The sequence below is a fragment of the Corvus moneduloides genome, chromosome 6, assembly GCF_009650955.1.
Source record: "Corvus moneduloides isolate bCorMon1 chromosome 6, bCorMon1.pri, whole genome shotgun sequence".
Taxonomy (NCBI): Eukaryota; Metazoa; Chordata; class Aves; order Passeriformes; family Corvidae; genus Corvus; species Corvus moneduloides.
In genome coordinates this window covers 7938535-7956250 of record NC_045481.1, presented here as the reverse complement: position 1 = coordinate 7956250, position 17716 = coordinate 7938535, and the positions used below count along the sequence as shown (strand labels likewise).

Genomic DNA, 17716 nt, shown 5'->3' with positions numbered 1-17716 from the left:
AAAAAAAAAAAAAAGAGAAGATACTCAAGCATGCAGACTTACTTGCATTCCCCAGGTACACTGCAGCCCCCATGGAGCAAATTACATCCTTGTTTACACACAGCTGTAGACACAAAAAGATTTAGGCATCAGTCTGGGCAGCCAGGTATCCATTAGTACAGCAGCAATCTGGAGCAGCTCAGGTAGGGCTCCTGTCATTTAGCCCGTCTGCTGTGTGTGCAAAGCAGATTGCCTTTTGCCATGTTCCAACAGTTGTTGCTTCCAGACAGTTATTTCACAAAACACAGCGCCATTACAGCCAAAAGGCTTTGCAGCAAGAGCAAAACTTTTATAAAATACAGTTGTTTTAAAACCTGGTATAATGCTGGAAATCCCAAACTTTAAGTGATACATGACCTTGAGTAAGCCCTAAAAATGGTCCTCCTCATCATTAACAAACTTTTTACTGAAAAGGAACAGAAAACAAAACCAAGAAGCCCTCAGCAGAAAGAAGAGTATGCCAAATAATTTTAGCACTAATTACTTACTGAAGGCAAAATGCAGAGATTTGATTGAGTGGTACATTAAAAGAGACAACTACACTTGAATTTCTGTTCCCATTAAGAGTTATCAAAAAGCTTTCAGCTTTGCACACTTTACACTTAAAACTTTTTCATTTGCAGAAACAGTGTTACGAGGGCATTTTTATAGTATTAAAGTCTACTGTATTAGTGATGATCTCACTTTAATAAAATCTTATATTAACAGATGTAATACATCATTTTGCTTTGGAGAAACACCACCACTGAATAAAGTCAATTAGTAAAAAGATGTTTCACTGTTTTGAATACTACATTTGTTTAGGTGTGTCCACAGCACACACCAAAAGCAACACTGGATCCTGTGCTCCACTCTTCACAGAGCATGCTTTAAATAAAGATTTATATTGAAAGGACAAAGGCTATATGTGGTAAAATCAATATGCTACAGCATTGACACCACAGAAACACCTACTACAGTTTACACTTATTCTACATACACCAGGGCTAATCCAAGACAAAAGAAACATACTACCTTGTTTGCATTCTTCTCCCATCCAACCTTCCATGCAGGCTTTGTTTCCATTTTGATCACACGTGTAGTGACCAACAAAGTCATCTCGGGGGCCACAGAACTTGTTGCACAGTGCACTGTAGTAATTTTCGTCACACTTCACCCTTATCTGCACTTCAAAATGGGCAACAGGGCCATTGATTTGTAGGGTCTTCCATCGATCTTCTGGGTTGATCATACCAGCATGTGCCACTCGTTCTATCAACAAGTTTTCACCTTTTTGGAAAGAAAGGTAAATTAAACAGGGGGTTAAGTTTGATAGCACACGAGGACGTATGGAATCCAAACACAAGTACTCAACCGGTTAAGGGAAAACCAAGTAAAGAAAATGTTAGGATGATAAAGATCTACTGTATAACTGAATTTTCCTTTGCCTTGCAAAGTTCATTACAGGAAGGCCAATTTAAAAAAGTGTCCCAAAGGAAATATTAAAAAACCCTGGAACATAATCCATAGGAAATAGCTTATTTTTCAAGGCAGCCAAACATACCACACCCACATGCTGACAACTAGCAGCTTTATCTTGATCTGAGGCTCTTCTTGCATCCTTTTTGTTCTTATAAAATTGCAAGATCTGCATTATCTCATAGCTGAGATAAAGTTATCTGCTGTAAGTTTAATTTTAAAAACAAAGCAAAACACAATACATTCAATTTGCTGTGAAATTACTGAGCAATAGTGACTGCTCTGGTATGCTTGCATTATGTACATAAACTGGCTTGTTTCCATTTTATCATTCTCTCTAAAATAAAGGCAAAACATCTTTAACAACCATTCCATAGAACACTGCACAGCTCATATTTGACATTTTGAGAAGAAATAAACAAGTGAACCCAGGATTGTCAAGAGCCATTCTCATCTCTGTATCCTGCTTATCCTCACTCCCAGTGGAATTCCTGATAACTGTGATCCCTGTTGCAGCACACTCTGTGAGCATCCTGCCTCGTCCCCACAGAAAGCAGCAGCTCTGCTCCTGCCAGGCTCCACTCACTGAGGCCAAACCTGCACAAAGCATTACCTGTCCCAGGGGACAGGAAGATTTTAGGCTGTAAGAGTATAGAAACTGCCAACACAAAGTATTTTCATTTATATGCATATCCTTTTGTATCTTCATCCATATAATTCTTTGCATAGAAGCTTCAATACCAGGAGGTGAGACAATTATAGCCAGTACAATAAATTATACAACTGCTTTAGCAAACACTGAGAATAAGCAAAGCACAGTGGAGGGGGGGCGGTAAGGGCAGACAGTGAGTAGCCCCAGTGACAGGAGTTTTATAATGGTTTCACCATTCAAATCTGGTACCACCCTACTCTACAGCTTTTCTAGGTGACTGCAAGTTGCATCTGGAACTCCAAACACTATTTAAGGATGAGAAAAAGGTACAGAAGCTTCACTTGCACATTTTAATTCCATACCCATTTATAAAATAGCTATAACATTGCCAGTGCAGAGCTTCAGCACCCATTTTTTTTAAATAAAGATTCTGTAAAGTACACGTTAAAAGAAATTAATAACCAAAAACTTGCACACAGCAAGAGGCTGAAATGGTAGTGAGAAAAGGCCTGAAGTTCAAATTATTAATAATATAGAACATGCCAAGCTGGTAGCAAGTAATACTAAGCTATCTCCTTCAGCAAATGCATTTTACCTACCTAGTTGCTTTCTAGAACTCATTAACCTCATCTGTTTAGAAAACAAAACCCAAGGAGTGACTGTTTCTCAACCAGAAAGTTATTGACAGTTTAGAAGTATCCTGTGCATCTCTTACCAAAGTGGCATTTTCCCTTCAGCATGTAAAAGGACTAAAGTGACAATTTTCACCCCCTCCAACATTAAGGGAAAAGTTACAGAAGTATCAGGCTCTGCAAAGTATTTTACTCTTTTTATATATTTTTCCAAGCTTGCTTCAATAAAAATGTTTCCTCTTGAAATGAAAGAATATTGAACTTAAAAGGAACCCCTTTTAACGAAGCATTGAAAGGTACTCCAGTTATTGAGACCTCATAGTAACTCTCAGCTTTATTATTAAAAGTGGTATTGCCATGTATAAGCTGCATGCTTGCTTGGACTAGACTGTATAAAACATTTCATGGCTGGCCAAGACACACTGAAGCCCATCCCTCTTCTTTAAGTCTCCAGCAGAACATGCAAGATAGAAAAGGCCGCCTGCATTTTCTTTTTGACCAATAAGATATTTATCACACCAGTCACCATTGAAATGTTAATGATTAGATACAGTCACAGGATTGTTTAGGTTGGAAAAGACCTTTAAGGGCATCAAGTCCAACCATTAACCCTGCACTGCCAAGGCCACCACTAAACCATGTCCCCAAGTGCCACATCTACATGTCTTTCAAATATTTCCAGGGATGGTGACTTCACCACTTCCCTGGGCAGATTTCAGCCTCCTTTAATAATCTTATTTTCCCTCAATGACTATTGACCTGAAAAACTATAAAGGAAAACATGCTGAATCACTGGATGGTTAGGGAAATTTGAACAAATAGCAAATACACATTATAGAGCTGCCTTCCTGCTATAAGCAACAGAGGCTCCTTAAAAACAGCTGCAGCAGCCACTGATGTGAAAGTGCTTCCTCAAAGTGCGTCAGATGGACTGAAGAACAGGTCCTGAGATTAAAGGAGTGGCTTATATAAAAAAAACTCTTATCAGACATCTTCAGGCTAATGGAGATGCATCAGACCCAGTTAAACAACTGGAACAAGCATTACAGCTACTGCAAATATACCTATGCAGAACAGACCTCTTGATACCGAGGGTCAAGAACAGGGGAAATAACCCAAGAGTGCTCTTTTCATCTTTTTGAACACTCAAACTTTATCTTCACAAGCTCCTCTGAAAAGGAATGTATTCAGAGTCTTAAGGGTTTTTCCTCAAGCTTCTATCAATGTAAGCAGGGCTTAACAGCCTAAATAAGCAAGCCAAATAATTTACCCTGAACCACAAAAGGCATCAGGGAAGCAGCTCCAAGCCATTTCATTTCTAATACTAAATTTTTAAGTACCAGAGTAAGTATGAGAGTTCTGTTTAACTTCAAATTTAACACTGATCCTAGGCAGAAGGTGCATCTTCCAGAGTGATCTGTAAACACAGGGAGGAACGTGTTTGTCAAGGTTTCTCCTCCCTCCCCCACAATACCAAAGTGTGTCTGAAGATATTCAGTCTCTCTCACGTAACTGTTTTGATGACACAAGCTTGCTCCCTGCATCTGACTTTGCCATAGAGGTTCACCTTCGGGATTCACACTCATTACTTTTAGCCCTCAGAAAAGGGCTGAATTTTTCTGGTTATTGGTCAAAAAAGCATCTTCATTACTCAAACTTACATAGACACAGCCCCCAAGCAATTTCCTTGATTAATAAGTTTTCTAGAAGTCTCTCTAGAAAAGCAGATAGTGGTACAGATGTTTGCATAAAATGAGATGATGGCTAAAAGGTAGTTCTTTAATGTTCCCAGAGCATCTGATTTTTGGAAGAGCAAGCCTTATCTGGAGGGTATTTAACTGTGCAACTCTGCCCATCAGCACCCTGACCCTTAGTAGAGGTCAGACATCCCCAACAAGGCTGTACAAAAGGTGATGCTGGTAGTTGTAAGGGAACACAGGGATATCACACAAACTTCACATCCAAAAGGAGCAGGAGATGCTCATCTCAGAAAGCACATTCTCCTCAGCCTTTTTTTCAAGCCCCCATTTCCAAAAACCTAAGGACAGATTGATTAGTGTCCCACAGATTAATGGGAAGGAGGAAAGCAAGCACTGCATCCCTGCAGCAGACAGGGTCAAATGGAAAGTTACTTCACACGTGAAGATGCCAGCTTGCTTTGTCATGGGCTTGGCCTTGCCAAGGCCTCTGCTGAGTTCTGAAGTGTGCCAAGTCAACTGACTTACCTGGAAAGCAGAACTGCTGGGACAGATGACAGCGAACAGGCCCTTCGCGGTGACTTTGTATCTACGCCAGTTTCCTCTCCCCCTCCTCTTCCACCCTCCCAAAGCAAACAAGTGGTTACACTACACTGCCCCAAGCCAACCCTGCTGTGCAGAGGAGCAGAAAAACACAGTAGTAGCTCAGGAATCAGGGGCTGAAGGATCCTCTAAGAATTTGTACAGGAAAACATTTGCCCTGGCAGACTTGCTCTTGAGATGGTACTTCACAGATCAGCTCGAGTCCCCCTGCCTTGCTCTCACTGAGTGCAAGAAGAATACAGGATGCTTGGACACAGAGGGAGGGAAGGATAACAAATGTTCTAGAACCTTCAAGTTGTTCACTGGAAGCCCCAGCCCCTCTTTCTAGGTTTTGGAGGAGTTTTTTGTTTGCCTGTTGTTTTGTTTGGGTTTTGTTATTTATTGTTGTTGTTGCTATTGTTCTGTTTTTATTCTGTTAGGGAGGTTGTTTTGTTTTGGATGGGGGGTTTTTGGGTTGTTTTGGTTTGTAATACCCACTTGGGAGTCTAAACTGGAACACAGAACCTACATTTAACTTTCAGCCTTACTCATCCCCATTAAAGGAAAGCAAAATCTGACTCTAGAACTAATTAATCAGCTTATAAACAGACCCTGGCAATTACTTTGATTAATCTTTCTTACAGTAGCAACAGAAGATACATGTAACCTGATCCCCAGATCAGCACAGCGCTCAGGACTGACAGGGAGTTAAGCTTTCCACAGACATTCACTGCACCCCTCCAGGATCAGATATTGTCTTTTCTCTGGAGCAGTTGCTGTATTCCCTTTCCTCTTCTCTAACATGTGAATTTTTACTGATCTGTGCTTGTTTGGCAGTTCAATGGTGCTTGCAAAAATATAAGTGTAGCATCTTTGCGTCTTGACAGATTCACAAGGCAAAACCCACTGGAGGGCTCACTGCCAAGATCACTCAAAAGAAAAAAAAAAACCGAAAAAAAAGCAAACCTTCAGCATTGAGAATTCTGAGTTCTTCCTAGGAATATTACATTGAAAGCCTAAACTGAAGCACAGCAAAGCAACATATCTCGATCACAGAATCAGTAAACAAACTATAAAAACATTTAACCAAGACAAGCATTCAGCTAGTCTTCTGCCAAATTACAGGGCAAGAAAGCCTTCCTAAATTCACCTGACAAGCCTTCTAGATTTCAGATGCAAAACAACTTTGCAGTACCTCTCTCTGGCAGCCTAAATTAAAGGGAAGTTCACTTTCCATCAGCAGTTTCTCATAGAGCTAAACTGTAATCTGACACTTATATACCCTCCCAGAGTTCATAAAAACTGCTAATTCAAGGAGATGGCACACTAGGCCTCCAGAAGACACTCTATATCCTGTTGGCCTGAAGTTCAGAGGGAAAAAAATGAATGCAAGTAAAGAGATTTGTTAGAGCATGTTAAACTAAAAAGCATAACAAAGACTTAACAAGCCTGAGGTGACTGTCCTCTTATCAAGTGTATTGAAAAGAAATCTGGGGTTTAAAGCAAGAGGTTTCTGCAAATTCTAAGAAATAAACAGAAAGTTACAATACTATTATTTACTAAAAAGCTAATTAAAAAATGAAATCCAGCACTTAAATGCAGGCAGATGATATGCAGGATAGGCTGGCTCTTCATGTTCAGTCCTTCCTACATCATCTCATGAGTTGATTTGCCCTCTGTAAACAGGGCATGAATATTCTAATATTTGCTGTATTAGGTGCCCCTAGTTAAATTATTCCCAAGCTGGAAACCATTTAAATTCACATCACATAGTACTTTTTTAACAAAGCATTCAAGAGGATTCCTCCAATCTGTTACAATGCAGGGTTATCTAAACTTATTCAAGATTTAGGCTTACTCTGCTCAGCAGACAAGATCTCATTTTGAATACTACTCGCAGCTTTGGGAAGTGCCATTCAAGAAGGCTGTGGACCAACTCAGCTGAAGGGTTGCAGCAATATTAATACCAGAGATGCAAAGAAAACACAGCCAATAGAAAAAGGCTGAAGGAGCTGTTTAACAAGACAAAATAAGCTTAATTCTAACAGAAGAAGGGTTCAGAAACAAACGACAAACTCATTACTTTGTCTATCATTAGAGTATGTTAGAAAAAACTCTGAATTAGGAAAGTGCAAGTGGGACTGATAACAGTCTTCAAGAAAAAGGACCTTCTGACTCTAACACAGCCTTAACATTAATTCAGCTTTGCCATGTTTTTATGCTTGATGCATTTTGATAAAGGTGGTCAGTGAAGCAGCAGAGCATGGAATTGAGAATTAGAAATGATGATGATTTGGGACATACATAACCTCTTTGCTACCTTAATGTTCAAACACTTACCTTCCTCTACATTGATCCCAACCAAAATTAACAGTCCATCAATAACCACAATGCAAATCTGAGGTTCATTTTTTTTCTTGTAGCCAGAGGCATCAATTATTTTAAGACATATTTGTAAACCATGTACAAAGAGTAGGTTCAAGCTGGAGTCCTCCTTTGGCAGCATTATGGCAACCAGCACCTTGATATGATTTTCAAGTATTTATACAATAATCTTGCTTTCACTTCAGATAAATAACCCTGCTTTGACACGGAGTATTGGCATTTACAGACTGAAAATGCAAGGTAAGTTCCAGTACTTGAGAGAGATCATACCATGATTTAGAACACTTTCACCAAGAACATGAAGCAGAGTTCCCTTATGGGGAGCAAGAATATTTACTTGTTCACCTGATCATGGAAATTATTGCACAGCATGGTCACAGGCAGACTGAGGAGAATTTGAAGTGCAACTCTACAGATTAGCTTCCTTTTTTTTTTTTTAAAAAAAAAAGGGACTACCATGATTTGTAAACATTTTTAGAGCTAATTATCAGAAGCCATGTGTTAATTACACCCTTCATTTACAATTGTACATTCTTTTTCCTATATAGCAATAATTTTTCCCAGTTCCTCACTGTTTGGATTTGTACATGCCCTTTACTCAACAACAGGTTTGCCTAGAGCTGATTTGGAGGGATGGCTGATTGCAAATTGAGGAGGGGGAGAACTGTATCCTGTTGCACACATACAGCACAGAATAAGCACAAGCTCCAAGCTTTACATAAATACTCACCAGCTTTCGTATCATTATCCCAATCCCACGCTTCTAATATTAATGTGAACGATCTCTGAAAAAAAACCAAGACACCAATTAGACAGTAATAAAAAACTGTTATAACCAGACAAACTGATTTGAAATAAGCAGATTTTACTGCTACAAGAAAGCCAACTGGAAGCAGTTGAAAATTTCATTTCTCTGTTGTCGTGTGAAAGCCCTTGAAGGCATCTTCTCAAAAGCATGAAATATAACAGCATTAAAAATTGTGGGACAAGTCATGCTAACAGTAAAACAAAAACATTCCACACACACACATTGAGGACTGAATTATTATTACTCTCCTCCCACTGCATCTAATTCTCAGCTTTGCTTAGCCACAGAAATCCTTTTCAGAAGCAGTCCTAAAAGGTTTAAATGAAATGAGGTTCTGAACCTTGGGAAACAGCTGGGATATCTAAGACTTAAACAAATGAACCACCTCCCCTAGAAAGGAATGAGAGCCATCCTTTAGGGAGCACATGAAAGAAAAGTCTATACCAGATCTGTTTTACAGAAAAACATATTTAAAGAAGAAACAGTTCACCCTGCATCTATCAAAAACTTAGACTTCTGACTCATGGAAGGCTAGCATGAAAAATAGACCTACAAAACACACAGCAGAAACAATTATTACAGTAAGCACACCTGGTACTGTACTCTCCCCTGAGGAGAGAAAAAAACCCCATGATTTCAGACAGTTTTAAAACTATTTAGAAAAAAAACATGAAGGCTTTACTTCACTAAACCAAGGCTGCAGGCATTTCACTTGGTTTATGATCAAATATGTAGGACAGATGTTGATATTCAAATACTGAACTTATATAGAAAAAAGTTACCTTATGCATATAGGTAATTCTTAACTGTTTTGAGTTTAACAAGAATAGCTGTCCAACCATTTCAGCTTTGATAGCTTCCAACTGCTACAAGCAACATTGAGATCCTCACGTATATTCAAAATCAAGGAAAAACCATCAAGAAGAGAAAAGTTATTGCACCACTATCCTAAAACCCTCCTATAGACATCCTCATGCAGAGCCAAGCCCTAATGTGTGCACAATTCACAGCTTAATGATCTATAAATTCACATGGATATGGGGCCATTCAGCCAAGAAATTGCAAGGACCTTCTTTGGAAGAGAATTACGTAAGAACTCAGCCACCTTTCACACAATCATCAGGACTATTTTACTGTTACATCAAGAGATGTGTGTTTTTATTTTGAGATGGCTCCTATGTGCTTTATACACCCCTCAACTCCACACCAAGGAGGGTTAATCATAACACTGAAACCTCCCCATTTTAGAACAGCAGCAACAATAAGATCAGTGCAGCACCCCAAGCAGAAGGGCTGTTTGAGGTCTTCCATGACTACAGGAGAGTTTGTTCTACCCAGAAATGCACTTGAGTGCTTATTTTCCTATTGCTCAGCTATATTAACATACAAACCACAACTCAGCCTTCGAAACTTTGTACTGTATTCTCAGCTTCAGACATATCCTAGGGAAAATGATTTTACACTACTGAAACAGAAACAGGTTTAGTGGTGACTATTTAGATTGGACTCAAGAATGGAAGGGAAAAGGGAGCTCAGCAGTGACCATACTGGACAGAGGCATACTTGAGCTCGTACAGCCCTTGGGAATGGACAACTGAGAGAGATCAGCTGAGAAAGCAAAGGCCTCTGCCTCTGAGGTGTGACAGCACAGCTCACAACTCCACCCAATTTTTGAAGACAAATATTAGTGGAGCATTTTAGTAGCTTCCCCCTCCAACTCCCTGCACTCCCCCACCCCCAGCCTCAGCACTTACGGAAGCAGGATAGGATTCTACTGTACTCTGAAAACACTACCTGCAACCCCTCTTCCTAACTGCTACCTCACCCACACATTCAATAGTTGAGAAAATAAGTTCTATATAGTACTGCCCTACTGGCAACTGCATGTCTCCTTATTTTGCATCAAAATTATGAACTAATCTAGGCAGAACTCTGCAAATCAGCGAAAGGTCCGAAGTTATCCACATCTTCCACTTTTAACTACTTACCTTCTAACATATCCCTTAGTTTTCCTATGTTCCATTGATTTCTACTAGAAGTACAGACCAGTGCTCAAGTGCTTCCAGATGCTCATTTACTTATCTTATGTAAGTGCTGGTCCTTCCTATTGCAAATTGGCTGTTGCACCTGACTGCCCATAAAAGTCAGAAAGAAACTGAGCTAGACTTGCAGTCTTAGGAAACAGACCAGTCATCTATGCTTTCCCATAACGCCATTTGAAAGCAGATTTGTATTCTTGCCCAGGATGCTAAGGAATTTCCGTGGGTAAAGAGTTCCATGCAACACACTGTTCCAGCATGATCATGCTGGACAGTGTCAATGGGGATGCTCTACTCATTTTAAGATGCTTAAAACAAGAAATACCACAGCTCTGGGGGTAAATCTCATGGTCTAAGTTGGCATAGTCTCTGGAGCAGAAAATATTGCTTTATAATCTTATAAAAACTTAATAGTATATTATTGTAGGAACCTAGAGTGCCGAGAATATTTCTCTGCCTGTTTTTAAGGGTTCTTACCCCCCTGAACAACACTGTTTTAACCTCCAACCTTGGAAAAAATTACCAATGATCAGACAGGAACTAGAAAATACAGTGGTGTGAATTAGGTGGTAGACTACTCTGTAAGATTGTCACAGGGTAAAAAATGTAGAGGTTTTGGGCTTCTCTTTGTAGTAAATAGATAAGAGTAAAAAGTATCAAAATGGAGGATTGTTGTTCTCTAAACCTTCTTCTCCTTCTTCTACTACTCCATGTTCTGCAGTAAAAGTAGTTTGGAATGATTGGATAGAGAATTCCGCAGTTCCTGCCCGTGTTACTGAATAATTGGTAGGAAAGGGAAAATAATATACATTTATAGTAACTATTGGTTAAATTATCTTTAAAAGGCTGTGTAAATCTTGGTAATTAGAGACTTCACTCCTGCTTTCTGTGCTCTATGCTGTACCTGGGTCACGCTAGTGGCTCTGTTCCTCTGATAAGACTTAATAAACAACTATCAAGCAGCACTGAAACTCAAGAAAAAGTCTCGGTTTATCTTTGAAACTCCTTGCAAGGACTTCTAGAAAATTCTCTCCCATCAGGAGGGATTTGATTTATGGCACGGTTCAGTGTCACATTATGAGCAACTATGACTCTGGTGCAGAGCTGCTCCTCCAAAATTTGGAGGAGCCCACACAGCTCGTGCTGCCTCCTCGTGGCTTTGCAAGCTCCAGGTCTGGTTTCCAGCATTTGCTTTTACCATCCTCCCACTGGTCACCATCAAGAACCACAAGCCCACCCACAACAAGTTTAAAGAACCTACACAGCAAAGACAAGACACAGACTTTTAAATCCTTTCACTTCCCTGTGTCTACTGTTATGGCACTTGGCTGCTGACACATGAAGAAGCACTTGGAGGGTAACCTTTTAGAAAGGCTTGCAGTCACACTTGCAGGAGATTAGAGGTGTTAATCAAATGGCATTACACAGTATTGATAGATAAATGTGTATTTACTGGACCATCAATATCATCTGTGACAGATCTCAGTTGTGTAACTTCCTGGTCTCTACTGAGTTACACAGCCACCCTTCAAATACCCCAACAGACACAGCAAGAATGCAACCATAAAACTGATTTTTATGGCTATTTTACCTCTAGACAAGGTACCAACCCAGCTTGTCACCCTTCCTCATCTCCAACTGGTCAATAACTTCAAAGAGGAATTCCTCCCTGTGGTAGTGCAATGCATCATCGTACTACAGCTATACACCTCAAAAGAGAAAACTGGTTCTTAACCCACTCGTTCAAAAAAACCAGTTTTGCCCACTACCACATGCATCAAGTCTTGCACTAGATCTGCTTACGTTTCTTTGAATTTTGCACTTCACTTTAAAACGACAGCTGAAAACTTACAAAAAAAGCATCTGTGTTACTAAATATGTTCATAGTATGCTGCATTGAGAACTTCCCAGTTATGGCTCAATTATCAGAAACACGTTTTACTACCAAAATGATTTATTAGTGGAAATTTTAACATCCATATGGCTCACCCGGAGAGTAACCTTACCCAATAACCAGAGTAAGAACTAAACTTCAATAACACTAATGGATATAAATTTTTAAGGATATTTTCAGCTTTGTAATGGCCATACTTATTTTATGAAAGCATCTGCACTCCTCTACAGAAAGTCTAACACAGACTACCCAGGACATACTAACACCAACTGAGAGTAACTCATCTATAGCAGAGACATTGACAGCAGACATCTTTCTTAAACTGTGCTTACAGAAAACAGCAACAGAACCTGCATTAATTTAGCTCTTGTCCAGAACCTAAGGACTACCCATACAGCAAATCTTTAACCCCCTCACATCATCCAGCAGTGTCTTGGCTCTTTGATGTATCTTTAATACTAACAGACTCACTTAAAAGTTATTTAAGAACATGTTCTCCACAGAGACTGTTGATGCACGTTCAAGTTCATGCATAAATCTAACAAAAAACGCTACACAAGTATCCTAAGAATGCCCCAAAATCTTGAGCCTTATGCAGAATACACACACCACCACACCTGCTTCTTTAACCTGCACACAACTCTTGCTGCAAGCTGATAGAACAGCAGGACATGCATATTCCAGTCTGTTCTGATACATACAAAAAGCTGTGTGAAGTAGAATCTATTGTTCATTTCAACCAATACTAGCAAAATATTTAGAAAATATTTTTAAAGTGACCACGGCATACATTGGAGGGGGAGGGGATGGGGATGAGCACCAGTACTGAAAAAGAGACTCGATTCTACTGATTTTGGTGTCTAGGTTTATCTTCTGGAAAGAATTAAACACACGAACAACAGGATTTGTGCTCATCAAGCCAGAACTCAGAAGATGTTAAAGGCTACGAGTCAGAAGAGTATCAGCACACTTCTGCAGAAGAGCACAGCTTATGCAAGAGCCACTTCGTAGGAGTTAACTAAACAGATATGCCAAGTAGCTTGGAAAGATACAAATTAAGTCTGTTTATCCTGGTGATGCTGCCTCAGTTGTGTTTTTTTCTCAGGACTGGTGTTGACACAAGCAACTTCAAAGCATTATTCCACTGTTTACACTAAACAAAACACTCCCCATACTATCCCAGCGACCTCCTTTCTGGAGAGGGGGGAAACAAGACCTGTAATATTGGTTTGGCACTGTCTTTTCATGACCTATTACTATTACCTTGATATCTGCAAATCAACATTCAAGAGGTAGGATTTGGGGTTTTTTTTGGCAAAACAGTCACGTCAGACTTTTCATCCCAAGAAAGATGAACAATCTGATGACAACACTTTCAGTCAGGTATAGAACTTAGATTCTCCAACCAACAGTCTGAAAAATGCAAAAGGTGAAGGTTGAGCTGAAATCAATACTTGAAGTTTTCTGCATCAATAACATTCTGTGGTGACTTTTATGTTAACAGACAAAAAATTATTAATTTCACATGAATAAAAGGACTGAGTGGATTTTCTACAGGGAAAAATGTTTTAAGAATCAGCTATGAAGTATTAAAAAAGTGTGGCTCCTAAACAAATCCCAAGCCCATCTTATCTTCCTGTTCCACAGTCACACAGTAAATGCAGGGTCTCATCACCAGGAAATACTGTTTCTTTTCAAACCTCAATCAAGCACAGGCAACATTTGTACTCAAACATTTCAACTGTCCAAACACTGGATAGCATATCACAAGTCTCACTGCAGGTTAATTTCTGCAACTTCTGGAACAAGCCACCACCAATATTCTTTGCAGCCAAGTCCACTAAGTCTTGATCAGCACAGTCAATTCTCATACTTGCTTTCCTAAGGAACTTTGAGTCAAGTGAGGCAAGCTCAGGTCTGGGGGGCTTGCCCCCCCTTTTTTTGTTTCAGCACCTCTCCCCTCCCCCAGGCAGCCTGCTTGCCATGGAAAAAGCTGACTTCAAGGCAAGCATATTCCATTTCCTTCCCCAGGAACTCTGCAGTGAGTTCATACAACTTCCTCATGAATAACCCAGAGGTGGAAAGTGAATAAGGAAGAAATGAAGAAAGATTCTGAGAAGATCCAGGACTCATTGTCAATACAGGCTTAAGCACAGACAGACAGACAGACTGAAGGTTTATCTTTTAGAAACAGACTTTATAAAGTCCTAATAGGGACCTTTACTGAAGGAATAAATCATCCCCATTTGGGGGGAACATGGGGGTTTGGGGACAGGGTAAGGGGCTTTTTTTGAAACTTGAAGGATATTTCAGCCACTTGCATGCAAGAAGCTTGTCTGCTGAATTCAGAGACCATCCACCATGCAAATCATAAAGATGCCCATCCTCCAAATCCTCATTTTTCATTTAAGGAGCAAGCATAGTGAGTCCTAAACAAACGCCTTCCCTTTGTAAACCAGGGCCAAACAGTCCCATTTTTCTAGAAGTGGAAGGCTGGGTTGGAGTCCTGCAAACATCAGCAGCAGATAGCAGAAAGCAGTTGAGCAAGCTGAAGCTTTCTATTTGAGAGCAATTACTGCAGTTATACTCCTCTTGGCCCAGTCACAAAAGCAGGATGATGTTTACAAACTCTGGAGCCCTAATGTTGTGTGAGGGGAACTCTTTATGAATTAGCCCCACCTGACAATCTTTAGGAAGTCTGCAAAACCAGGGAGGGGTGAGAGGGGCTATTTTTTGCCATGGTTAACAGACAACAGGCTGATATCTCCACCTACATGAGTCTTAACACTCATTCCACTCCTCCACCAAACTAAGCAAAACCTAAGCTGGAGAGGTGTGTATGTGTGTGCATATGGGGGTGGCAGAGGGAAATCTAGACTATTAAGATCATTTCATTGCAAAAAGAGCACAAATAAAAACAACAGGTGAATAGGAGTCAGTCCTGGAGTTAGTATATCAAATTTAACACCCAGGTAGAGACTCACTTCAGGCAAAGAAAATTACCCAGCAACTAGGTGGAAGAATCCTACCAACCAGCTGCATGCATCTGAAAGATAAAACAGCTTGAAGAAGGAACTCAAAGGGGTATCACAACACCTATTTGGCAGTGCCTAGTGTTTTATGAAATGGGAGCAGTATGCTTCACTCCAGGGTGATCAAACTACCAGGATCCTGACATACCTTACCAGAGGATACATTTGTACTAAGATCTTCAGGTGAGAGTTTGAAGATAATCTGATCCTCCTGCGATGGCAGAATGCAGCAGGAGTTTCTCAGTGTGGAGGGGTCTTTATATATCATGGAACAGCAAACATTTCAGCTGTGGAGTTCTTAAAATCATCTCAAGTCACACACTAGCTTTAGCTAATGCCTGTAGAAACAGTGACCCATTTTCACAAAAGGCCTAAATGCCTTGACAGACTAGAGCTCCTCAAGGCAGGACATTAATAGAGTCACCTCAGACCACATAAAAGCAAAGTGAGAGCCCTCTGGAGATCCATCTATATATGAGAAGCTAAACCATGGGAATAAAGACTCCACAAGCTTCTTGTAACTTAGCACCCTAGACAGACACTCAAAAGCAAATCTCAGCCAAGTCAACCTTGTGACAAATGGCAAGTCAGAGATGAGGCATTTGGTTCAGCGCTGGCCCTGACCTCTGATAGCACCTGTCAGCCAGCTGCTGCACCAGGGCAGCAGCATCCCTGAGGAAGAAGGAAACAGGCACCCCAGTAACAGTTTTCACAGCACCAGGAGCAAGCCATTAGCTTCTCATTTAGAAAACCTGCAGGAGATGTGACCAGGCAGCAGTCAGGTGAGGATTTCATCCGAAGAAGAGCTCATCTGCTGGCTGCTCTCAGCTCCTAGAAGAGCCCCTCCCTAGTCTAAAGCAGTGCCTTTCACCATTACACACATAGCAGTAATGCTAGTCCAAGGGAGCAGAAGTAATGCTTGCCTCTGCTTTTTTTAGCTGTCTGCTATTCATCCCTACCCCATCCATCCCCCTTCCCCTGATTCCAGCATGTACACATCTCTGCTGTGTTAAGAGCAGATTAAGTTCCAACCATGAAGTCCGAGCTGCCAACTGTGGCCACTTAAATTTGAGCAAACACCATAGGACTTACTTCCAAATCATCTGTTTTCCATATACTTTCAGAACCAAGCAAAAAAAGCATCAGTGAAAATTCAGCTACTCAGGACTCCCATGATAACTTGCCTTTCTTGAGATTTTTCCAGCAAGAATATCAATGTTTAATACCAACCCATGCTATAAGCTGTCAGTTTTCTTGAAATACTTCTATTTTACTGCAAATGCCTTCTGTTTATGCCATTTCTACGCAGATCCTCTGTGACACAAGTCTCAACAAAAGTATTGGCTTATAGAACTAATCAGTACATCAAGGAGGAAAGAGATTATTTTTTCCCAACTGAATAAGTTTAATGCTTATGAAAAAATAATCAATTTCATCCTAAATGACCAGTAACTTTATTGTTGTTACTAGAACAATGACATTATAGATGGTCTTTTAACTTCTTATTCTTTTCTCTTTCCATGGTATCTTTCAGAATTCTTTGTACCAACTGTCATAATAAGGATTACAGTGTTGCAAATCTCATTTTAACTTCCAACCTTGTTGAATGTAAACTAATTTTCATAGAGCACTTCATAACCCTGGGTTAATGACACCTGTGACCTTGTTCTTCTGTGCGAATCTGTATTGATAAGCAAGGTTTCACTAAATACATCTTTTGACTTGCCAGTTCCATAACCAACTACTCCTTCAATCCACCTAAGCCATCTAGCTTTTCCTAGCTAAGCGAGTTCCCTTCACAAACTCAACACGAGTTCTTTGATCACAGTAAGAGATCTGCCTCCCACTCTCATCCATGTCTTGACTACTTAATATTCAGAAGTCTGTTGTAAAGAGCACCCTGGATAGGAAAAGCAGTTAAAGAAAAACAAAAATCTTCCAGGAGGTGGGCTGCAGAAATCAAAGGTCCACAGAAATTCAAGAAGGAAGAACAAAGAATCAAGTTATTTCCATCAGAGAAATGAAAAAGTTGGCCAAAACTCCTCAGTCTGGAAAAGACACAACAGGAGTGTGTGACAGAAGCCTAAATGCTTCAAAAAGCCCTGGGGATGGGTCAGGAGTAGATAATCTGTTTCCATGGTCTTGGCAAGAACTAAAACGTAAGAAAATAAGCTAACAGGAGTCACAGCCAGGAGAAATGAGAGAGAGAAGACTGCATTTTAGGCAGAACGCTACACAGGTGGCCCCAGGGAAAAGTCGTTTTAAGAGTTTTGTGGGTCCTGGGGCAAACTGGCACAAATACTTCAGAGAGACTATTTCTGGAGGCTCTCAGGCTGAAGACAAAGCTTGGGACAATGACAAGCAGTTTTCTATATTCTTGCCATTAACCTCCAGTGAACATTTGTTCACATTCCCTGAACTCCAGTTCCAGCACAGGTGTGGTTCTGAAGCAAGTATTTCACTTTTTCTGATGGCTGACATTAAAACAACAAAGTGCT

General features: G+C 40.2%; 1 protein-coding gene across 2 annotated transcripts in view; it reads right to left on the bottom strand.

Annotated features, from left to right (window-relative positions):
• JAG2 (jagged canonical Notch ligand 2) overlaps positions 1-17716 on the bottom strand; it is a 69912-nt gene that overhangs the window by 35087 nt on the left and 17109 nt on the right. For both annotated transcript variants that reach the window (XM_032112255.1, XM_032112256.1), the window contains exons 3-5: positions 8176-8230; positions 1054-1308; positions 43-103 (exon numbers count right to left, since the gene is read on the bottom strand). In XM_032112255.1, the coding sequence (XP_031968146.1) occupies positions 43-103; positions 1054-1308; positions 8176-8230 (371 nt within the window). The remainder of the gene's footprint in view (positions 1-42; positions 104-1053; positions 1309-8175; positions 8231-17716) is intronic.